The sequence below is a fragment of the Zosterops lateralis genome (assembly GCF_965231275.1).
Source record: "Zosterops lateralis genome assembly, chromosome: 20".
Lineage (NCBI taxonomy): Eukaryota > Metazoa > Chordata > Aves > Passeriformes > Zosteropidae > Zosterops > Zosterops lateralis.
Genome location: NC_139780.1, coordinates 1,218,428 through 1,243,277, shown reverse-complemented (window position 1 = coordinate 1,243,277; position 24,850 = coordinate 1,218,428). Strand labels below are relative to the sequence as shown.

Genomic DNA, 24,850 nt, shown 5'->3' with positions numbered 1-24,850 from the left:
TAAGACAGAGAGGCGTGGCTTGGATGACACTAATGGGCGGAGCCTATATGAATACGTCATAAGGGGGCGTGGCTTACGTGCATAGGAGAATGAGGAGGGGCGCGTGTTAATAAGACAGAGAGGCGCGGCTTGATTGACACATCGTGGGCGGAACCTTTATGGACACGTCAAAAGGGGGCGTGGCTTACCATGCACGGCGGAAGGCGGGAACTTGGGGGGTTACCGGTAGTGGGCGGGGCGGGCCGGCGGGGGGCGGAGCCAAGGCGGCGGCTCGTGGCGGTGGCGCGGTGAGTGACGGGCGGGCTCGGCGGGGGTCCTGTACCCCCTCCTCAATCCCCAATCCCCAATCCCCATCCCCAATCCCACTGAGGGGCCTCATGGCCGCTGCCGCCCCTTCCCTCAAGCCGGGCTGTGCGACCTCGGGCTGGGGGGCCCACAGGGGATGGGCGGCCATGGGAGGTGGTGGTGGGGGAGCGCTCCCCGGGCTCTGGCTCGGCCCTGCGGTTCCCAAGGTGACAGGCGGGCCGCCCTTGCCGTGAGGGAGCCGTGACCGGCCCAGCCGCAGGGCCCTCATGGCTCCCTCAGGGCCCTCTGGGGAGCTGGGGACACCCGGAGGCTGCTCCAGGTTCTCTGCCTTATCCAGGGATATCAGCACTAAAATAATTCCTTGCGTGGGAAATTATCTGCGATTGAAGGACAGACTGACCATGATCAGAATCCGATTTTACTCTAGGTTTTCCATTATATACCATTTCAGTAAGGTTAATAATTTCTACTACAACAATACATACAAACAGCTCATACATTTTTCAACATATCTGTGTAAAGACTCGGTTGGATCTTCTTCTTTTAAGCAGGTTTTTAATCCCATCTTCTCATGAGCTCAAAGTTCTGTTTTTTCTAAAAAAAAATAGACTAAATATGCTAATTAAGTCTGTTTTACTCTGGTAAATCCCCATAGGAAATGCCTGAGCCGCCCCTCTGAAACAGCTCACCTTGAGAAATACACCTTTTTCTTGGTTTGTTTAATGCATATTTTGTGGTTTATTTTGGTTTTTTCTGTGTTCTTTTCCCCACTTGGAAAGCTGGTATCTGCATGTGTTTTGTGAGACCAAATGGCTTTAATTTCACCTTAGATCCAGATGATGTTGAAATGCGAAAGAACCATGTGCGGGAGGTCAGAATGGCAATAAGGGTTGATATTCTCAACTTTGGATATTTGCTGGCTCTGGTTGGAAATTTGTGTTATCATTTACCCAGTGGATGTTGGAGCCTGAGCAGGAAGTTGCCAGGTCTGTTGTGGAGCTGAGTTTGCAGCAATTCAGGAGTTTATTGCAATGATTGAGATATCAATAATTCCACTAATAAAGGGAGAAGATAAATGGAGTGTTAAGGAGCTTTTATATTGCAGAACGTGTGATGAATTTAGAATGAAACCTGGCAATGGTCGGAATCTTATTTTTGTTAAAATAAAAACAAAGCCACAATAATTTGGTGTAAATTCCCAGTGGGAAGAGCTTGTTCCAACCTTGGTAAGGCAGGTGGGCATGAACTTTATTCCAATGGGAAATTTGCTCCCTTGGATGAAGAGTTTGTTGCTTTGGCTCCTGTATTTTTATCAGGTTGGTTGTTAACGTAGTTTTGTCTTTTAAATGAAGATCTGTATGGCTAAGTCTTGGTTTGGCACTCCAATTTAGGGTTTTTTAGGTATAGATATCACAGAATATCTTGAGTTGGAAGGGAACCACCAGGATAATCCAGCCCAGACCCCCCAACAATCCCAGCCTGGGCATCCCTGGCAGTGCTGTCCAAACTGTTATACCTGTAAATATCTCCTATTTTTTTGGTTTTTTTCACTGGGATTCAGCACTGGCCAGTTTTAATGCCAGTGTAGTGGGGAGGAGGCTGTAGCAGCACATCTCAGCTCCTTGTTCTTTTTTAATTTAAACTTTTTTCATAGTCCTCATGTGTGTATTTGAGTGTGCAGTGGGCTCGTGGTTCCACACAATTCCCAGGCAGAGAGAGGCCAATTCTTCCTGTTTGTGCTCAAATCCCAACCTCCAGAATTCTTACTACTCCTCACAAGTGTTTATTAAATTGATTTTTTCAGTCTTTTTGATCTTAACTTGCCTCTGCTTGAGCCTGAGGTCAGCGAAGCTCCTGCAGGATTTTTCATGAGTAACAACAATATGGGATCTTATAGGGTAAGTTAATGATCCCAAATCCTGTCATTTATGATGTAATATTTCCTCAGGCTTTCTTCAAGCTTTGGACTCTGCATTATTTTAATTTTTTTTTCCCATCCTTCATTAGAAAGGGGGCACTGGGAATAACGTGTGAATGTTGCTATTTAAATGCAGATTGGTTTTGTAAGGAAGGAGCTGTGACTGCTCTGCTGTGCAACACAAAATTAAACCGGCGCTTTTTGCTACAAACACAACAATTGTTGCAATAAGCAGGTTTTTTGCTCTCCTCCCCTCCAAAAACAAGGTACTGAAAATGTAAGAACTGGCAGGAGTTGCAGGGCTCCCACACAACTTTGTGTTGGGAATTTTTGTACAACTGTTTCCTTCTGACATTTGGCTGCTTTTCATTTCATATCAGATTTCTCATCTAGGCCGGGTTGTTAACTAAAGCTGAGAATTAGGATAATTTTTGCCAGTAGAGAGCAGGAATTACATCAGATTTCCAAGTCATTTTTACATATTTGCTTTTTTTATTTTAAAGGTACCATCCCTGCCACTGACTCAGAGTTGCAGTGGTACAAGGACAAAATTTTCAGGGTTTTTTTTTTGTTTGATGGTTTTTATTGTTGTTTGGTTGGTTTTGCTTTGTTTTGTTTTTTGGGTTTTTTCTTTGTGTGTGTGTGTGTTTTGGTTTTTTTTTTTTTTTTTTTTTTTTTTGGTTGGGTTTTTAATTTTTTCTGGTTTTGTGGTTTGTTTGTTTTGTTTTGTTTCAGAAAGAGGTTTGGGGGGGATTTTTCACTTCACTTCTCCCTTCACAATGTAACTTCAAGGTTTGGATTAGTGAGACACTTTATCCCTGAACAAAAGCTTAATGTCTGAGAAAGGGAGGGCACTGAGAACAATCTTTTCCAGTTTTATATTACAAATAAATGACAAAATCCACCACGTTCACATGGTGAGTTTTGAGCAGGACTCTGAGGAGTTTCCTTTCAGCTGGCTTGTTTTCCACTCACACATCAGGTCCAAGAGAAGACAGAATGTTTTGTTCTTTTGAACTAAAATGTACCATTTTCTCCTTTCCTCCTTGGTCTCTCTGTTTGCTGTGAAGATTTCTCCACCCAGCAGAAAGCTCTGGCCTGAAGGTCACCCCAAAGTTAACAGGAGCCTGCAGCAGAATTTTGGGAAGTTGAGCCTGAAGCACATTGCCAGCATGAACTCCTGTGCAAGTCTGCCAGGAAAAAACTCTGGGAGTCTTGGCAATTTTTTCTCAGGGAAGGATGAAAAAGATTCAGTCTAGTTTATGTCGTGTTTTTTTTTTTTCTCTGAGAAATCCAATCTAAGTTAATCTGCTCCATTGCTTTTTGTTTCAATCTAATTTTCTGGAAATGTTCCCAGTCAGGTTCTGGAGAACACGATGCCAGTGATTTTTTCATGAACTTTGTTTTTTTTTTTTTTCATCTGAAAGCTGGAACCTGCTAATGCAGAGAATAATGGGACTAGTTATTGTAAACAAATTAAACTGCTATTTTGCTGTACTTTCTAATGCCTTTCATTTGTTGGTCCTTGAATTAGACTTTAGAAGCCAATCTAGAAGTGGGAGGCTGTGATGAAACAGCTCCTTTTTAGTTTTCCTTATTTATTTCTACAGTTTTTAATGTCATTTCCCATTGTCTCTTCTTCCTCATGTTATCAGTTCATATCTACAAAAGTCTCCAGCTGATTTTCAGTGGCACTTCAGTAACTTTGATTGCAGCCAGAACAATGGCTTTGCTTCCTGCTCTTTTCCTCTCCGTAGATACAATCTTAGAAAAATCTCACATTTGCTGTAGCACAGATGTGAACGTCATTTATTATTCTGCTAAAATAGTTCCACAAGCATATAATCCTATCATTTTATCTGGATGGCTGGAGTAGTAGCTCTGTAGTAGCTCTAGAGGACAGGCCAAATGCTGTCAGTGACTGAGGCTCTGCTTGCTCAGCATGAATCCTGAGAAATTGGGAAAAAACCGGGAACAGAATGGAGCTGTTCTGGCATGGAACTCCCTGCGAGTGCCCCAAGCTCTCCTGAGACTGTGGGAGAGCCACTTCAATTCCACAAACCTCCTTTTCCCACACTTACTCATTAGTTATCACGGATTCACATCTCATTGCTCTGATGAAGGTGCTGGAGCTTGGAATACCAGCTTTGTGATGCATTTAGCTGATCTTCTCCAGGCTAACCTGGAAAATTGAACCCTGACAATACTGGCTGCTTTTCTTTCCTAAACACTCATTCTGTTAGGGCAAGGAGTGCCTGGCAAATACCTTTTCAGGCTTTTTTTCCACATTAGAGAGAATATAATTGGCTTTTTGCTCTGTAAGATTAAGAAGTGCTTCGAGGCCACCTGAGAGGTGCAGTGCTGATCCTGAGTTAATGCTGTGAGCAGACTGGTTGTCCTGCTCTGGAGAGCTGTGGATGGCAGCTCTGGAAAGGGATACAGCACAGGGAGAGGCTCATCCCTGTGAGCCACCTGCTCCTGGTCTGATGTAGGAGCTTCTGGGGAGGGCAGGGAGAGGGAACTCTGCAGAGCTGAGATATTCTAGAAATATGTGGGTTTGTTGCAGGGTGGTGGGTAAAAAGGGCTTTGCTTTCAGTCACCAGCCTGGGCTGGAGGGAACCCCAAAGAGAGAGGGTATGAGGTAAGAGAGAGAGTGAACATCTTATTACAATCCATTCCATCTCCTTTTGTGTTGAATATTCTAATTTACAGTGACCAACCAGCACGAGATACAAACCCTACAGACTTTGCCTGCAGCCCATGAGAACTGCTCTATCCCCACATCATCCTGTATTCTAAACTCTAAAGAGACTTTTCTCATCCACCTTTTCCCTGATGCCTTGGCAGGGTGGAGAGGGGCTGCACCCTTGGGTCCCTTTGTTTTCTGTCCTTCAAACTGACTAATCACCATCCTCCTGCCTGCCATGATCACATCTCAGAGCTGCCCTTCATTTCTATTTCACTCACAGGTTTTACATCTCTAGTATTTCTTAATAGGCAATCATATCCATAATTAAAAATAACCCATATCCTTCCTGTCCCATCTTTCCCAACAGTGGCTCCAGCTGGACTGGGAGCCACAGATCCCATTGCTCACCTGCATTAACCTTCCCTGCTCCAAAAGGTTAAAAGTTCTGCTGAAGGGGCTCAGAGAGCTCCTTGGCACAGCTGGGCTGCATTTTCAACCTTGCATCATTTATTTGGGAAGGAGAAACACTAAAAATGTGGAGCAGAGTCAAAGCCAGGGCTGCTGCCCTCAGTGTGGCTCCGTGGGAGGGCATTTCTGATGGATAAATCAACCCTTGTACATCAGAGTGATAAGGGAAAAGTGGGAGCACACCCAGCCTGGGGGTAACTGTGCCAGGGAAATGCAATCAGTGCTGCTCTGCTTTTCTCTGCTCCCTTGTTTGTCTGATGGCTCTGACAGGAGACTGAGTCACAATTTCTGTCTTCTGCCAGGAGGGTTTTGGACAAATCAAGTTACCATTGGCTTTGGTGGCCCTTCATTAAGTTGGGATAAGACATTATCTCACCAGGACATGGTGAACTTTGGTGTTAAAGGTGCTGTCAGGTGAGGCTGAAGTGTGCAGGAGGAGCATGATATAGATACTGTCAGACTGAAACCTGAAGAGCTGCAAACAAAACTAGTTGAGAGTTTCACAGCTGCCCTCTGACACCTGTTGGTTATACTTGTAAAGCCATTTTTGTGCTTTTTTCATAAAACACACAGGGCAGTGTCTGTGGGATATCCTTCTGTATATGAGTGGTAAAGCCTCATACATTTGATTCTGATTATTTTACTTCTAGTTTAAAAAAAGCTCTTGGCAGCAGCCTGACTTGCCTTAATTTTCTGAATTCCTCAAGTCAAACCCTCCAGGGCATCACAACAGGGTCATGTGCATTGCTTGTCAGTTGATCCCATTTTGTGTAACTCCTGCTTCTGTTCTGATGAAATAAAACCACAGCCCCCACCATGAGGCCCTTTGTGTGCAGGGCACAGCAACAGCTGTTCTTCTACTTTTTCTGCTTTTTCTCTTTTTTTTTTTTTTTTTTTTTTTTATTTTTCCATAGCAGTTGTTGGCTCCAGTTTTCCAAGCAGAGAGGACCCAGAGCCAGTTATCCTGACAGGGTTTGTCTTGTACGTGGTGTTGAAAAATTTCTGCACAACTGATGATTTTTTTGCCTTGTTTTGTTTTTTTTTCTCACTTCCCAATGCTCCTAAAAACTGGCTGATAGCTTTGAAAATACCACATTTCTTCATTATGGGGCAAATAGAGTCACAGGGTGATTTGGGGTGGAAGGAACCCTAAAGCTCATCTTGTTCCAGGGACACCTCCCACTGTCCCAGGCTGCTCCAAGCCCCAATGTCCATTCCAGGGATCCAGGGGCAGCCACAGCTGCTCTGAGCACCTTGAGGCCACGCTCAAAAGTAATAATTTCTTCCTAATATCTTATTTAAACCTGCTCTCAATTTGTATACTAAAATACTTCCATACTAAAGTAAACTAGACTTGCTTTGTTACAATATCCAGAAGCAAGCAAAGCACTAATCTATCTGCTAGAGACATGAATGTTTGAAATGTGTTTTGATTAATGTGTTGGAAAGTAATCTCTGCAATGCACTCAATCAGATCAGGGAGTTGTAAAATCTCTTTGCATTTGTGCAAAGATCTCGTTGAGGAAGACTCAGACTCAGGAGCTGCTTTTGCTGCTTTGTGGATCTCTGTGTGAGCATCCCAGTGCTTGGTCTGGTCCTAAGCTAATCCAAGCTGTAGTTAATGATTAGCATTTGATAGAGATAATTATGTGCTTGTCAGCATTATGTGAAGGTTGAGAAACTTTGATCAGTCTCAGACTTGTTGCCTCTCTGGAGAAAAAAGGCTCTGCTGGAGTCGGTAGATGGAAAACCTTTCTCTGGAAGAGTAAGTACTCAGCATTTTTAAGCTCTGAATCATTTCTGCTTTGGATTAGCAGCTCTGTGCCTGTCCAGGGGTTTGAAAATGATGAAAAAAATAGCATTCAAAGCTCTTTTCCAGAGAATTTTTTTTGTCACTCATAGAAAACCATCGATGGGTTGTGTTCCTTCTTTCCATGCCCTGCAGTCGTGGCTCTTCCTGTCAGAAGAGTGTCACAAGGCTGAGGCTCTTCCAAAGATAAGTTCCTTTCCAGAGAATTGAATTGATTGCTCTTTTTCTCTTCTTGATACTGGAGATCTTCTACCTTGCTAAGATTGTCTTTTCAGTGACTCAGTAATTTCAATAACACTTCCAGTAGTTCAGTTGCATTTTCAAAAGGAGGATGCTGTGTTCCATGGACTGGGGCTATGAATTTATTCTCTGAACCCTCACAAGTATTTGCATTATTACCTGGGAGCTGTTTATGTATCACTGTGCCATCCACCTGCTGTTTCCAAGATCATGGATCAAGAGTAAGAAAATGCCTCTGGTGATGGATATTTGGCCTTAACCCTCTGCCAAAACAGAGATCAACTTCCTGGGCTTAATTAAAAACACACTGGGATGGGTTTTGCCACTGGTGACCTGAATTCCACCTTGCATTTTGCCCGTGAACAGCTTGAGGCTTCTCAAAACAAATATTGGAGGCACAAAAGAATTTGATTCTTGGCTGTGGCAGAACAAGTTTTTGTGTTGAGGGACAATCATGGATGGTGCTGCAAAATGAAATGAGCACACACCCATTTCTCCTCTGCAAGAAAAGGTATTTTTCTTAGGTCTTTGATTTCAGAGGTGACCTTGACACAGCAGAGGAGGAGCTGGAAATCCCAGGATATCCCAGGAGGAGCTGAATTCAAGATGTGAGCTGACATCAGCATGTGGTTGAGGCAATGTTTGAACGTGGCAGCTCCAGGGAGAGGCAATGGTTGAGTGGCCACCTTAAAGAGCTATGGATGCACTTCTGAGGGGTAATTACAGGCAAAAAAGCTGCTTCATATGAAAAGAAGGGAGTGAAATGGGATTGCTCTGCAAAAAACAAACAAACAAACAAACAAACAAAAAAAAACACCAGGAGTTTTGCAGTGTGGTTTTCTTGTTATTCAGATTCTCAAAACACCTGAAAGTCAGTTCAGGACCAGAGTTTTGAACAAGTGTTGTACAAATGTTGCCTTTTCTGGGCTAAGTCTGATTGAAAAGCAGCCAGAGAGAGAAAATTAACAGTGTGAAAACAGGCAAGTAGGGTAAGATCTGGGAATCTCCTCTGCTGGACTTCCTTTTACGAGGCCTCTAATAAACCAGTGCCGTCCATTTATTGCCCTCAAGTTTAGTTTTACCTGCATGGGACAAAGGTATTTATGCTGTTTCAAGATAACACCTGTAAGAGGTAATAACAGATAACATCTCTAATCTGTCACCTGTATTAAAGGCCCAATGATGCAGTTCTAGGACACATTTGGCTCTGAGGGAACTTGTGTCTCCTTTCTTGGGAATGCACTTTTTGATTCTGGTTTCATTTGGGATTTTTTTTTTTTTTTTTTTTCATTTGAAGAGAAAATTTCTCCCTTCATTTTAAAAAGTGCCTGCTATAGGTAGAGGAATACAGGCTAGAAACTGGTTTTGATTAGGGGATATGAAATAAGAAGTGAAATTCTCCACTAGGCCTGGTTTTTGTAAGGAAGCAGAAGTTGTTTAATCTCACAGATTGCAAGATGAAGTTCTAGATATTAATATATTTTTATATTAAAAGGTTTTTGAAGAGTATCACAAGGCTCAGGACTCTGTCCCATTTTATTCTCAGCTTCCCCTGAGGCAGCAGGATGGTTCCTGCTCTCTGGCCAGATGGATCACATCTCCCTGCTCACCATTCCTGTGTTTGGTTGTGTAACATCTGAGCAAAAACCACCACTGAGGATAAGGAAGTGTCTGTTTATTCAGGAATTACGTAATCTTGGAAAACATGGCTCTCATGGCCCTGCTTTTCTGTCTCCTCTTCCTGGTGCTGTCCTGTGCCTCCTCACTGCTCAGGGTCCTGGGTTTTCCTCAGCTGACAAGTGAGTGCTGAGAGTTTTCAGCAGGAGTTTCCATCAATCCTGGTCTTACTCCCCTGTCCCTTGAGCCATTCTAACTTATCTCTGCCCAAATCTCCTCCATTCCTGCCAGATTTCTTCTCCCTGGCTGCTGAATCTTGGTGACTTTGTGACCTGGATTTGTGTTCCTGTGCTCCTGGTGATGTGAGGAGGAGAGGTGGAGCTCTGATGGTGTGGCCTGCTGCTCTGCAGACCTGGGCTCGTTGCTTCAGAAGGCTCTGACGTGCAGAGGAAATGCTGAAATGCTTCTGTGGATGCCTCCTGGGGATTGCCTTTGATGGGGACGTGTCAGTTCTAGCTCTGAATTCATGCTGGAGTTGGCTGTAAGGAATTTCAGTGTCTGCCATGCCCTTTATCCTGGATGTTTCATAAAGAAATTGTAACGTGGCATCCTGTGGCAGTTTTGGTATCTCTGGTGCTGTGCTGTTCTCTCCAGAGGACAGAATCACCAGCCAGTTCTGGTACAGCATCTCCTCTGCTTTGGGAGCTGAGGGAATGGCAGTCACCCCTCAGGTCTTGCATGTCCTGAGGTGCCTCAATTCTACCACTTTCCAGAAATGTCTGTGTTCTTGTGTGCCACAAAGGGGGATCACTGCCTCCTCCACCCAGACAGAAAGGGAAACAGGGAACAGTGTGGGGCAAATAAGGGATCCAAGAGGTTGGTGCTGGAAGAAATGAAAACAGGATGGAAAACACTGTCCATTTCCCATTCAGGAAAACTGAAGATGGAAGAGAATCACCTTTTAATTGGTATCACCTTGTCACTCTTCCTCTTCAGTGCCTGCTGATGTAGCAGCTCTCCTTTATGAATACAATCTTCATTGGCATTTATTGGCAATAAAACCAACTTGTGGTTGTCTGTTCCTGGTCAGCACATGGGTGACTCCAGAAAAAGTGAGCTCTGCTTTCTTCCCTGAGCTCCACTTTGGATTTTCTTGGCCTTTTATAGTCCCTTGCTGGGGTTGTTCAAGACAGCCAAGGCTGGAATGTGCTCTGATCCTTGGAAAGTGTCCCGCTGGTTAATTACTGATTTCAGGTTAATTTGGGCTCATGCACTGAAGGTATTTGTGTTTTATCAGTTGTTGCTGAAAGCTTCAGGTCACGGCATTCTTGACATCAGTTTCTCCAAAATGAGTTTGTTGTGTCCTGCCTGGTTGTCCCTTGTGTGGGGACAATTTTCAAAGGAAAATATTCACTGGGATGTGTGTGGGATTTCTTTGGAGATGTGAGGAGTTTCTACCACCCCCTGCATTGCTGACCCTGGGTTTATGATGGACAGAGACAAACTGGGGTGTGACAGTGTTGGTTTGTCACCTCTTGCTGAAAGTTCCTGTGGTCATTGTGGCAGTGACGTAACCTGTGCTACCAAGGCAGGGTTGAGAGGTGGCCAGCACAAACAGAGGGGTGTTCTAGGGTAGAGTAGGATAGAAGAGGAATAGGAGAGGAATGTTAAATTGAAAGGGACCTTCAAGAATCATCTGATTTAACTGCCTGGCCTCAGCTCGATGGAGACAATAGAGGATCACACTTGGATCTTCCATGCAAAGAACAATTTCTTCCATTCTCTGTGTGTGTTCCAGGTGTTTGCACCTGGCCTGGGTCAGACTTCTGTGCAGAAATGAGTCTACAGACAGAAAGGTTTGGCAAGGACTCCTGATTTGTGCCAAGGCTCTCACAAGGATCCTTCTTTGACTGTTTTTCCATCTCCTGGAGTTTGAGTATGGCTGAGGAAAATGCTTGACCACAGGGGAGGCTCAGCCTGACTCCCCATGGTTTTGCTACCTGTTCCCAGCTCCTGCCAGGATTTCTCAGCCTTGCCTCTGAGGTTACCAGGCTTAGAGTCTGAGGTTTTGTGCTCTGCAGGGTTATTTTCAGCTGCCTTTCACTCCATTGGGCCTGTGGTTCATGACATGGTATGTGCTTCACTTCATTAAGGTCAGTGCATTGTCCTGTAAAGAACAATCTGTCCTGGCTTATTTTTCCTTCTTGTTCAAAGATTACAGATTTCCTGAGGCGTCTGCAGAAGCTGAGAGATTAGGAATGACCATCCCCTTCTAGGGAAGCCTCTAACAGAGGGTGACCAGACAGGTTTGCTATGAAAATAAACTCCATCAAAGGGCCATTATTGTGGCCACGCTGAGAGGAAGAGCTCTGGCCCCTCCTCAAGGAATGGGGATTGTGCTGAGTGGCTGTGACCAGCTTTGCTTTAGGTGTACAGGACAGGACTTTAAAGATTGAACATATGCTGATACTTCATCATCTTGCTTTAATCTTCATTTTAATTAAACATTAATTAATGCGTATAACTCCATCAAGCTGCCAAATGATGTGGAAACTTTGTGTGAGCCCAACTGGAATCCACAGTCTGGGACTGGAGCAGTGTTTGGGGTGTTTGCCATGTCTGGGGGTGCTATGGGATGGCTCCATGGGGAGGGGACAGCCTGAGCCTTGGGGACACAGCAACCTGGTAAAGGGAGGGACAGACATATTGGTACAAGAAACACAACAAGAAGAATATTATTACTTTATATTATTATATTATTATAATATTATTATAGTATTATTTTAATATTATTTAATATTATTTTAATATTATTTAATATTATTTAATATTTATAATATTTATATTATTATTTTATTCTGGTAAGACTAAAAGAAGTAAATGATGGCAGCCAGGAGGCCTGAAGGATGGGTGTTTGGAGGAACATGAGCTGCAGGGTGTGATTGTTGGCCCCAGCCCTGTGATCTGCCTGTGCTGCAGAGAACCTGAGCTCAACTCTGCCTTAAAGTGTCACCCCCAAACCTCCCTGTGTGTGCATGATGTGGTTTTGCTTCATTCTCCTCCCACATCCTGCCTGTGGGGTTTGTCAGGATCACCTTAATGAGGGTCTGTCTGAGCCAGGGCAGATCCCATCACTTGTGGGCACAGCTCATAGCAGGCTGGTTTTGATGTGCCCAAGGTTTGTCATTACCTCCAGCACCCACACCTGTGCTGTGATGGTTCCAGCTGAGATCCTCACTGGAGGTGATGGCAGAGGATCAGGTCTGTGTGGATTTCTCCCCTCACAAAACACAAAAGCCCTGCTTGTCATTTTAGAAGCTCATTTTTTGCCTGAGTTTATTCCAGCTGGGAGAGCTGGGCTTGGGGTGCTCCCAGCTTGGCTGCCTGTCCCTGCTCACTGCTTCCATCCTGGCATGTCACAGGCTGCCCAGGCATTGTCCCCTTTTGAATCTGAACACAAGATGTTGTCTGCAGCCCTGCTCAGCTCTTTCTTTTGCCCATTATCCTCCTCTCCCTGCACTGCAGGCTGTGGCATCCCTGGCTGGACATCCTCCAGGAGCTCTGAACCCGCTGGGTGTGGATAGCTCAGCCTGCTCACAGCTAAACAGGGAGATTGTGCTCTGTGTCACCCTGTGTGTTCCTGCTGGGCTCTGCTGGCCCAGTTTGAATCCAGCAGGCTTCTATGGTCAGGGATAAGCCCCAGGAAACTCAAATGTGTGCAGCCTCACCCTCAGTGTGTATCAGAGCTCCTGAGCTGTGCCCTTCTCTTTCCCTTCATCCAAACCCCTTCTGGTGTGCTGAGCTTTTGTTTGAAGCTTTAAACTTTTGAGAAAAGCTTTAGGATGAGACTCTAAGGTGGTGAGGCAGTACCAGGGCAAGCCCCAGTTCTGCTGTGAGGTCACAAACACTCCTTGAGTTCTTAATATAGCTCTGAGAGTTCCTTCTCCAGGAATTGTGCAAGGGAAAACCAGAGGCGTGCAATTAAGTGTGCTGGGCACAGCACAGTCCCTCCCTGTGTCTCAATGCCAGCCTGGGGTTGCTGAAGCTGCTTGGGAGAGTTCCATGGGGAATTTTCACACTGGGAAACAGCAGTATGTATCTGTAACACGTGTCCTGGCTGCATTACTGGAGAATTTGGTGTTTGTTTGTTCCCTGTGTCTTTAAAGTGTGTCTTTACAGCTTGGCCCAGGGGGCCTGGCTGCCATTGCTGGGTGCTGCTACAGCCATGAGCAGGTGGAATTGGTGTGTCCCTCAGCTGTGCCTTTAAGCAGCTCTGGAGCTCTGCCTGAGATCCTGGAAGAATCACAAGTCCAGCCATTTTGGAAGGGAAGCAGTTAAAGTAGGAAAAGTTTGGCAGGAAATTGAATAAACTCCAAGCAGCGCTCAGGTCTCCTGATGAGGAGCTCAGTGGAGCCCACAGCTAGAGGCAGTGAACAGAGCTGCTGTGTCTGCAGGCTGCTGCTCCCCTCCCACTCCATTTACAGCACTGCTAAACAAAAAAGGGATTGGGCTTGGGACCACAAGCTGGGAGCCAGTGGAGCTCAGTCTGCCAGCGGCACTGCTGTAAGTAGAGCACTGGGAACTCCTGGCTGTCTTTTCTATTCCTTCTGTGTTTTTTCTGTAGCCTTCCTTTGTATCATCCATATGTGATATGTAAGCAAGAGGTCTTGGCTTTTCCAACTTGTTATTTTTAATATTTTCCCCTTGCTTTTCTCTCAGGAATTTTGATTTTCATTTTTTAGTAAATATTACCAAGTCTTTCTCGCTTGTTGAGGAGAAGAGAGGCAGCTCCTGAGCCTGTTCTTGCTGTCAGAAGTGTTGGTGGGGAGATGTTGGGTATGAATCACTCCAGCTGTGCTGAGAGGAGTCAGGAGGGTTCCCAGCAGAGCCAGTCCTGTGCTGGCCACTGCAGCAGCACCCCCTCTGTGGGACAAATAACTGCCCTAAAGGAGACTGGAGAGGGGATTTTTAAGGCTCTGGTCCTTTTGGGCTGAGCCAGTGGAATTTTATTTCTTGATTTTTCTGAACTGGTTTGGGAAAGATGAGGCACTGTTTAGAAAGGAAGAGTTGATGCTGTAATGGGGATTGATTTAGAGCTCCAGTGTTAATCCTGTTGGATTCTGATTTGGAAAGGGGCTCCATTCCCCTTGGGACTTTAGGGAGGATCCATTTGACACTGAGCTGATTGTAAAGTACTTTCTGGGAGCTTTGTAGATCCTTCCCATCGTGTGTCCTGTTTCTGCATGTCCTGTGTTTCTGCATTGAAAAGTGTATTTTCCTTGGGTATTTGCCACAGGAAAAACTCTGATTTGCTCTGAAGTTGCAGGACTGGATGAACACAGCAGAAGCAATAGGTTGGGAAGCTGTGGAGGAGGTTCTTGCACTGTTCTCTCTCCTTTTTATCTCCTCAGTGTCCCTGCTTAAAGAAAGAGAAGTCCTGTGTGTAGCTCTGAGTCTTGCAGTTTTCCTTAAAAAAATCTGAGAGGCTGTGGCTTCTCTCACCTGGGGGGGAAAGAAAGGAGCCCTGGAGGAGAATTTCCTCATTCCTTCTCTCCCGTTCCACCCTGTTTGTTTTCTTAGGCAGTAGGTTATTGCAGAGCACAAAAAAAAATAAAATCAATGTGTGTGTGTGTGTGTGACAGGTCTGTCCCCTTCAGGTGTTCAGATCCCTCTCCAGGAATCCACTCCCTCTCAGTGCAAACATACTGAGCAGGCAGCCCCCAGACATCAAATCACCCATTCAGGCAGAAATACCTGCTGAAAGGCTGGCTTTGTACACAAGGATAAATCTATTTAAAGAATTTACAATAATAGAAACTTGTGGGGAGGACAGATTTTTTTTTTTTCCTTTCTGGTATGGAGTCAGCCTTGTTAAAGCTCCACCTGCTTGTGACACACAGAGCTCCACATCTGTCAGTTTGTTTTTTTAGGAGCTGTGCAAACCAACCAGGGGTTTACAGCTTGGAATATTACACACCTATTAACCTCTTACTGCTGCCCTATATATTTTTTTTTACCTCAAGGTTTAGGCAGAGATCTCCTGAGTTGTAAATCAGATTTTATTTTGTCCACTGGAACAATTTTTATTTTTAAACAGAATTTTATCCACTGTTTGTTACCTTCAGTGACACAAAACGCAGCTGAAGTGGCTTAGATAAGGTTATTTCATTTCCTCTTAAGCTTCTTCATACTCAATCCTTTCAGGATCTCATAAAATATCCTTCAGTGTTGGGTGACTGCAGGAAGGGGTTGGATTTGGTGTTGGAGCACTGGGAGAGCAGGATGGGAAGGAGCCTGGAGAGGGTCAGATTTGCCCTTTGTAACCACACCAAGGCCTGCCCAGCCACAGCAGCCACTCCTGAGCGTGTTCTTTGTTCCCACAGAGTAAATATCCTGCCAACACATCCACTGCTTCCCCCTTTCTGCAGACAGATGATGATTAGTGAGAAAGAAAAAAGTGAAAAGGTGGACACAGCCCAGCCACGAAGGCAGTTTTTCATCTGGTAACCAGCCAGGGCTTCTGTGGAGAGTTTTGGAACCTGCTGAGGAATACATAATCACTGGACAGTAGTCACTGCTGAGGGGGTTCTATTCAAAGGAAAAGCAATGGATCAGTCAACAGAGAGAAGAGGGAGGAGACAGGGACAGCTCTAAACTCTGCTCTCTGTGACAGGGACAGGACACAGAAGGGCTGGAGATGAGGGAAAGGCTCTTCCCCCAGAGGTGCTGGCACTGCCCAGGCTCCCCAGGGAATGGGCACAGAGCTCCAGGAGCCTTTGGACAGCCCTGCCAGGGGTGCCCAGGGGGGGATTGTTGGGGGGTCTCTGCAGGGACAGGGCTGGACTGGATGATCCTGGTGATTCTCACCCAGCTGAGGATATTCTGTGGTTCTATGATTGCAGGAGATTTTGGCTGAGGGAGAGGGGAAGTTCTTGTGTTACGTCTTTCCTCACACAGCTCATTTACCTTTGATCCTGTGGGTTAAGCACTTGGGCTATTCTTCTTCCTTCCCTGATGCAAAAGACAATTTGAAGTTTGTGTGTCTTGGCAGAGGATTCTTTTCCCAAATGTTTTTATTTTGGGGCTGCAGTTCTAGAGCCTGAACATTTCAGCTCTGGAACAGGATAATCTTCCAGGCTGTGCCATATGGAAATCACACTGGGCATTCTCCAGGTATCCCTTGGTGAAGTTTTCCTGTGTCATCTGAGCTACTTCTTGCATTGTTCTCTCTCCTTTTTATCTCCCTGTGAATATTTTTTCTGGTCTCTGCATTTAAGCACAAATCAGGGACAAAGTGAGCTAAAAAATATTAACAGAAATATGGGCAGGGAGTTCATTCTGCTTTAGGCAGTGCCATTGGATTCCGTGACAAGTTACTTTCCAGGGGATTATTGTGAGGTTTTCTGATGAAATAAGAGATGGGCTACAAACTTCATCTGCACAGAGATGCAGAATGTGTCACTTCTTGGTGCTTCCCTGCATTATTTAATTTCAGTGTTTGCAGGGTATTACTTCTGTCTTCCTCTTGAGTTCCTCCAGCAGTGCTGACTTAGCTCCCTTAACTTCCCCAAATCTTTAATTTCTGTCATTGCTGACTTTAATTTAACCCCAAAGCCCTTGGATATCCCCTGTCCTGGTGCTGCACTGGTGTCCTGGGCCACCCCTGCACATCACAGCTGAGCCAGCCCCACCACCAGCTGCCTCTCAGGGTTTTATTTGCTATTTCTAGTTTAGAAAACTCTTCTAGAGTCTCATTTCCTCTCTTCAATTTAAATATAGCCATGCCTACCTGTTCAAACACCATGCTGCCTTTTGGCTTAAAAAACTGAAAAAAACACATTGTAAACTCTCAGGATGAATTACGTGGAAGGAAGTCTGTCTCTCATTTCTTTTTAAATTTTATTTTGATCAAGTGTCCGAACTTTGCTTTTTATTTCACTGGGTTTTATTTCAGTACAGGACTGGAGTGGGAGGGTACAGAGGGGTCCAGGCAGGGTCCAGCAGGACAGATGCTCTTTCAGGACTAACTGGTATTCCCAGATTATTTTTTCTCTTATTGCTGTTTCTACCTGATGATTTTCATTTCCCACCAGCAATTACCAGCCCAGGCAGCAAAACCCATGCCCCCAGGTAACAATGGAGGGAATTTTTATTTTATTCTTTTTTCTTAGTGTATCCAGACATCCCTGATTTGTGGTAACCAGGTTAAGGATTTGGACTGGCAGCCTCTTGAGTGTTTCTCTCCCTGTGGATAATGTGATTAAAGGGGAGATGTGGCAGTGTAAAGCTCATGGCAGTGAAATTGGATTGCCTGTAGCTGTAACAGACCTTTGCCTGGCTGTAGGTCTTGTACCAACTAACACAATTTCTGTGTTATGTTCCCAATAAAATGCATATCTGTCAATTAAGATAAATCCTGCAATCTGATCCTTAAGTAGATGCAATTTAAAGCGGTGCTGGTGATATTTTTGCCTCTTGCAAGGCTGCACTTTGGAAGGGGCTCTGTTTTTTTCCTCATGCAGATAAGAAATGTTCCTTTATGCTGAGCACTTGCCCGAGGTGCTATCTCAATCAAATTAGGCTGCAGAGGGACACACCTCCTTTAAATGCCCTGTTGTGTGTTCTCTGTATCCAGAGCAGGACCGTGAGGAAATTCTCCAGAGTGGGAATATTTCCTCATGCAGTAGCACTAGACAAACCACATTCTATTTAGAAAAAGGCTTCATTTTTTTTTTTAATTTTTATTTTTTTATTTCAGGCTCCCATTTTTCTATGTGCCTTTCTGAACCCCTCTGTCCTCAAGATGTCTCACCACATGAACCACTCCACGGTGCCAACTTCACATCCTCCTGACCATCACCACTCCACCACAGCCTCGGGACACAGTCATGGCTCTGACATGATGATGATGGTAAGTGGAGAAGTCAGAATTAACCAGAGAGTTTTTCCTTGTCTGTGCTCTGTGTGTCATCCTAAAGACTCTGCTCTTGAGGGCTGGAAATGAAGCTGAGCTTTGGAAGGAAAGAATCCACTCAGGTTAGACACATTGTGGGTCTTCTGGAGTGAAGGAGCAGCATGAGGGAGCAGGAAATGGATTTCAGAGCTGGAGATCTTTTGGCAAAATTGTCTTTTCTTGTGACAACCTTTCCAGCAGCCAGCCTGGCAGAGATGGAAAGTGAGTTTTCCTGCAGGAAAAGGATGGATGGAGCTCTCCAGGCTGGCAGGGAGAGCCCCAGGCAGCCCTGAGGGGATTGCTGAGCTCCCTCTGTGCCCTTCCCTCCTGAGCTCTCAGGGCACACTGTTTTTGGGGAGCACAGCCCTGCCAGGGCTCTTGGCCAGGTTGGCATTGAGGCTGAATTGGTCCTGATTGCTGCTGCTCCAGCTGACTTTGATTCCAGCAGGTTCAGACTTGTGCATTCTGACCCCCCTGAGGCTTTGAGCAGATCCTGGCCAGAGTTTCCATGGAGATGGCTGGAGGGTCACTGTTTGTGTGTAGCCAGTTCAAGGAACTTTTTTTAGCTTTTTCTCCTTTTCCTAAATACTTTTGGAGTGAGTTTCAGATTATTAAAGCATGTCTGTTTATGATTAAATTTCAAAAGGAGGGGAAATAGGGCACATTTCCATTTCAAATGAGAGTGCTCTCAGGATTGAATTTTGCAAACCTTCAGCTGGAGTTTGTTTTCCATCTCTGTGTCTGAGGAGAGAGCCAAGAATCTCTGCTTCAATTTCTATTGCAACTAGTGTCCCAGCAGGAGAGGAGAGCACCAGAACAGCCTTGGTGGGCATGGAACTCTCAATCCAGAACTGTCACTGCTCTCCTTGTTAAGCTCTTCCCATCATCTCACTCAGTATTGGCATCCCTGGGCCATTACTTCCCATGTAAATATAATTTCTTTACAAATATCAGATGTTTACTGGATAGTTACAAGACCCTGCCTTGCCCTGCAGCTGAAAACTGTAATTGCACAAGATTTTGAATTCATATTGCAAATAAATCTGTCAGGGAAGGCAGTACATAGGTAAAGCATCTTAGACTGAGCACATTTAATGTGTGTTTTCCCATTCCTCACTGGCACTAAGTAACAGGCTCAGGTTCAGCTGCAGTTCTTTGATTTATGTGGGTTTTGTTTTAAATGTAAATATGTTCCATTCATTGAAGAGATGAAAGTACTCTCTAAAAGGTGTTTTGCAGTAATTTCTGCTGTGGGGGAAATGAGCTGATTCTTATGGATGCTGAAATGAATCATAACTCCGAGTTTCAGCAAATAACCTTAATAAAGCAACGAGGGGAGTTCAAAGAGAAGTTCCTCTTGCTTGGTCAGGGCTTCCCATGTGAAAACCCTGTGTGCAGCTGTGCCCAGGCCATGCCAAGCTGTGTTTACCCAGATGGGAAGTTTGTATCACCTCTGGCTGGCCTGGGGATCTTTGCTGTCTCCTCACCTGTCCATCCCTTACCTGTATCACAACAAGGTCCAGCTGGGGAAGGGAAGGTGCCCCAGTTCCTGAGGGCATGGGGAGGCAAGGAGGAGCTCCATGGAGACATCCCCAATCCCTGAGTGCTGCTGATGCTGAGGAGAAAAGGAGCTCCAAAAGCTCCAGGCACTTCCCTGGAGTTGTGTGAAGGACAGGGCTCCTGCCCAGGGCTGCCTGAAGGAGCTGGGAACTGCAGCCTGGAGCATCATCTCATCCCTGTCTCACCTGTGTGTGTTACACCAGATCTGCTGGAGGGTTTCTTGGTGTTTATGTGGTGTAAATTCATCTTGAGTTCTTGTTCTGATACAAACCCCGTTTTACACGTTGCTCTGAGCTCCTTGGGATGAGCTCTTCAGGCTCATCTTGGTGTTCTTTGTGTTTTGGGCAGGCCATGACTTTCCACTTCAGCTATGAGAATGTTCCATTGCTGTTCTCTGGACTTACAATCAATTCTCCTGGAGGTTAGTAATGCTGTCTTGTGCAGTCCAAACAAAAGGTTTGCAGTCGGTGTTTCAGGATTCATGTTTCAGGATTTACCTTGTTACTTGTGCTAAAAATCTGTGGATGGGCTGTGTTGAGTCTGGTTTATATTGTATATGATATTTGTAGAGTTCAAGAATTTGGTTTTATTAGCAAAAGTGATTGCTGCTTTTGCTTTATGGGGGAAATTCTTGTGAGAGTCTGGATGAAATTCCCATTTCCCACCGGTCTGTGCATGCACAGGGAGCCTGGCTGTCCGTGCCAGCACAGTGGGTTTGTTCAATCACAGTGAACTCTGCTGACACTTTCTCTTACCCAGAGACAATAATGATTCCTCTCTTTGTCAGAAATGGCTGGTGCTTTTGTGGCTGTCTTCTTCCTGGCCATGTTTTATGAAGGCCTGAAGATCGCCCGGGAGTGTCTGCTGCGGAAATCCCAAGTCAGCATCCGCTATAACTCCATGCCAGTGCCCGGCCCCAACGGCACCATCCTGATGGAGACACACAAAACCGTGGGGTAAGGACTGTGCTTCACTCTAAAGCAAAGCTCTGCAGGTGAAAATGGCACAGGAGAAACTGTGTGCAGCCAGTTTTGATCTCTGGAGAGTGTCCTGGCTCCAGGCTGGGACTCTGTTTGGGACTGGAGGATTGGGGACACTGGGCACCCTTGAGGATGGGGACAAAAGGGGAAAGCAGCAAAGAGCCAGATGAGTTTAGGGGTTTTGTACTCAACATGTTTGGGGGAGTTCCCAGGAACAGAGTTTATGTCCAGTGACCCCAACAGAAAACACTCAGGATCCTTTTGCTGACAGGGAGTCAAGGCCTCTGTGCAGAACAGGAGCCATTCAGCTTTTGGATGTGGGGGGGTAAAAGATGCTTGGCAGAGTCTGTTTCTCAGCTAAAAGTTGTGTCCTCCCAGCAAGCTGTGAGCAAATCCACATCTCCAGGTGCCAGCTGCATGCAGGAATCCCTGTCCAGGCTGGTGTCACCTTCCCTCCCACCCCATGCCCACCCTGCTGTCCTGTCATCTTTCTCTTTGGGGGGATGTACATTTCCCACCTAATTCCATTTTCTGACTCGTTTGGCTTTGTGTTCCCAGCCAGCAGATGCTGAGCTTGCCCCATCTGCTGCAGACTGTGCTGCACATCATCCAGGTGGTGGTCAGCTACTTCCTCATGCTGATCTTCATGACCTACAACGGGTACCTGTGCATCGCCGTGGCCGCCGGAGCGGGCACCGGGTATTTCTTCTTCAGCTGGAAGAAAGCAGTGGTGGTGGATATCACAGAGCACTGCCACTAACACAGGATGTGTGTGCCCTCTCTCAAAGCCTCAACACACTGCTCCCTGCCAGCACAGCCACCTGAGGGACTGGAGCATTCCTAAGCTGCCAAGAGAATCATGATAAAAAAAAAATCAACTGGAGTTCACCACAGGTTCCTGGAGGGATACAGGGATGTGAGGAGCTGGGACGTGCTGCTCCTCTCTTTTGACTCTTGAGAGAGTCCATGGCAGCCAATTGTTGGCCAGGATTTGCTTTATTCTTAGATTATGCTGTGATTGAAATTAGTTGGCTGACAGAACTGTAGAAATCACTATTTTAAAAAGAAAACCGTTTTATTTTTAAATTGTACATGCTCATCAGTGAGGGTCTAATGAACAGTAGGAAAAGATCAAAGTTGCCAATAATGTGTGAATGGCTGTTTTAATTTTGATTAATTTTTTTTTCAATGTGTACATAATGCCAAGGGGAGGAGATTGCCCTGGCATTGTGGCTTTTGGGGCCAATGACACATTTTGCTGTAGGACTCAGCTCTGAGAAAGGTTTGGTGCTGCACATCAGATGTGTCCTGGCAAGGGAGGACTTTGGCCCCAGGATGTGACCTGGGGGCTTCAGGGCTTGGGTGAACCTGCCCTTCAAGCCCACCAGGGGATGATGAGTGTTGTTAATCTGATGTATCCAGCAGCTTTACTCAGCCTCCAGGGAGAGCACTTCAGTTTGGCTGCTTTCCCTTTCCAATTATGGAACAGATGCAGGATAATAGTTCTGTATTTCCAGGGCAAAAAAAAGATTCCAAATAAACCATTGAAGCCACAGGTACTTCATGTGGAACTACACCTGGATGGAACTAGAGCTAAACTTTGGGTTACTAGAACTGTAGATGAGGCAAGAGCTAAGTAATGATTTAATGACACTAAAGTTAAAATGGCTGGAGGATATTCCTGGATGGAGGTGAAGGGAGAAAACAACCATGTTCCTGTAAAGGAGAGATTTGGGGAAGAGGAGAAGGAAAATACAGGACTACAGCAGCCTGCAGTGTCTTCTCAGGTGAAATTTGGAGCAGTGTGGGCTAATCAAAAAGTATTCCTGACCCAGATGACTCCTCTTTGTCTTGATAATCACAGTGTGCCCGTGCTGGAGGTGCAGGTTCTCAGTGCAGTGACAAACTCAGTCAGTGCTGTGGGCTCTGCCCAGTGCCCAGGCAGGACAAGTGAGGGGGCAGAACCACTCTCCTGCCCAGCCAGCCTTGGGGAGCAGCTCTGGATGTTAAAAAAGTTGTGTAGAGTGGTACAAAGCTTTTTGTGCCTGTAACTGGCTGGAAGAGAAGACAGTGGGAATTTGAGAACAGGCACCACTTTCAGCCTGGGACTGGTGTCTGGGACATGCCATGAGAACAGGGAATCCTGCTGGGATAAAGCCTCTAGGCACACACAGGAAGATTTTTTTTCCCCCTGAAGATGCTGCTGGTGGCTGCTGGCAGCAGCTGTGTGAGGAAAGCTGATGTTTGGAATGAGATTTTTTACCCCCTGAGCCTTAGAGGGTGAGGCCATCCCTGTGTACTCCATGGTGCTGCTGTTCCTGCACAGAGCCCACCCTCCCATCCTCTTTAAGGAAATCCAGTTCTGCTGCTACCAGGCCTCCTAAAGTCAGCCCTCCTGGGCTGATGCCAGCTGTTTATTTGGACATCTTGTTTTCTCTGGACAGAGCAACTAGAGAATAAAAGGAGCCGAGTTAAAAGCAGGCTTAGGTTCCTAAATAGCTGCTTTCTGTAGGAAATTCACATCTGGGTGAGAGAGGCAAAGTTATTTTCATGGAAAAGTTCTAGCCACCTCCTGCTGAGAGACAGGAAAGGTGCTTCCTTCCCCAGTCTGATCTTTGAAGGGAGTTCTGTCTGTGAGAGAACCTATTGGTGCCCTCTCTGTACCTGTCACAAAGGTAAAAAACTCTCCTGTGCTCTCCAGGGAATCACAGGAGGGGAAACCTGACCCTGCCCATCCCTGGAGAGCTGGGGAGGAATGTTAGTGTTGGACAGAGAAAATGGACAATCCCTTCCCACTGCTGCTGGAGCTGAGAGGAAACCTGAGTGTTTGTCAGAGAAAACTGGAGCTGGTTGTTGATGTTGTGGGGGGTTTGCACTGCAGGAGCTCAGGGTGACAAACCACTGCTGCCGTTGGTTTTTCTGGAAGCAGCTGGAATTGTTGCCATCACAATCAGAGGGGAGAGTGAGGACATTGGTCACCTCATATACCTCTTGCTGTGTCTTTCTTTGAAACAGAAGCTGCTTGGCCTGATCTTGCTGTCACTTTTAGCCACTTTCCTGTGTTCTCCAAGTGACCAGACTTGAATTCTCTGAGGGATGACTTGGGGATGATCAGGCTGTGGCTCATGCAATGTCAATCTGGTTCTCGTTCAGCTTTTCTGCCTCGTTCTGCTCGTACCACCCGTTCCCCTGGAATTGTTTCTCCCCAGGATGAGCTGCCCAGGCTCATCTCCTGCCCGTGCTGTCCCCAGAGAGGGCACAGGGAGGGGACACTGCCCTGCCAGGGGGGTTTGGGCACCCTGGGCTGCCTGGGGAAGGTGAGAAGGGAAGAAGTGGCTGAGGAGAGCAGGGTGAGGCTGTGTCCCCTCTGCTCTCTGAAGCTCAGCTGGGGCAGGGGCTGGTCCAGGCTGTTCTCTCCTCCCCTGGCTGTGTTTTCCTCAGTGTTCAATGTGACAATCCAGAGAATCCATCACTCTCCCCCTTGTCACCACGGTGTGTTCTCAGCCCAGGTTGTTTTGTGCTGTGACAGATCCTGAGCCCCCTGTGGGTGGGATTGGGCAGCTCTGGGGCAGCCCCAGCCCCTCCCCTGAACTGAAATTTATCCTGGTAGCACAGGGAGGGCTGGGAGGATGACCAGGCTGGGTACATCCAACTCCTGTGTTGCTCTCCTGCCTGGGGGTGACATCCTGAGCCTGTTCTGTGCCCCAATGTTTGCTCTGCACACGCTGTGCCTCCACATCTCCATCCAGGAGGGAGCTCAGAGCATCCACTGTCCCCCAGTGGGCTTTTGTTGCTTTTCTTTGAGTGCCTTTTGAGTTTGTCTGGAGCCAGTCCCACCCAATCCAGCAGGATTTCTAGTTTTGTTTACAGTGGACTGTCGAGTTTTGTTTTGACTCTTGCTCTTTGTGGCGGTAACTTGTCTGATGTTACTGTGAATATCAAGAATCTCCTGTACATAATTAACCAATAAAATAGATCGCATTTTACCGTGCTGGGGGTGTGCTTTGGGAACAAACCCTGATGATTTTCTGTGGTGTTAGACAGGAAAAGCAGCTCTTTCCAGTTGGAAAAGTTTGAAATTCTGTACATTTCCTCAGCCTGACCTGAAATTTGAACAGGGGAAGCCTGAATTTAAACTGAAGCCCACTTTGGAGGATTGCTAAAAACCAGACCTGCTCATTGTGCTGGAGATGGCAGGAAACAGCCCTGGCCAGAGGCAGGGAGAGCCTCCAGCTCCTCAATTCCCTGAGCACCAAGAAGCTGCTCAGATCTTTAATTTCCTTCCTTCAGCTCTGCCCACTCCTGAGTG

General features: G+C 46.0%; 1 protein-coding gene across 3 annotated transcripts; it reads left to right on the top strand.

The window, feature by feature from the left end:
- Window positions 1-249: 249 nt before the first annotated feature.
- Window positions 250-21,627, top strand: SLC31A1 (solute carrier family 31 member 1; the record flags this gene model as incomplete). 3 transcript variants are annotated; one of them, XM_083875764.1, is made up of 5 exons in its annotated part: window positions 250-287; window positions 17,807-17,959; window positions 19,910-19,982; window positions 20,349-20,517; window positions 21,100-21,627. In XM_083875764.1, the coding sequence occupies 4 exons, from the start codon at window positions 17,852-17,854 to the stop codon at window positions 21,299-21,301; spliced, it is 552 nt and encodes a 183-aa protein (XP_083731890.1). In that variant the 3' UTR covers window positions 21,302-21,627. The 3 variants fall into 3 exon arrangements, with proteins under 3 accessions (XP_083731890.1, XP_083731891.1, XP_083731889.1); XM_083875765.1 differs by lacking the exon at window positions 250-287 and adding an exon at window positions 7,036-7,146; XM_083875763.1 differs by lacking the exon at window positions 250-287 and adding an exon at window positions 13,444-13,611.
- Window positions 21,628-24,850: the final 3,223 nt, after the last annotated feature.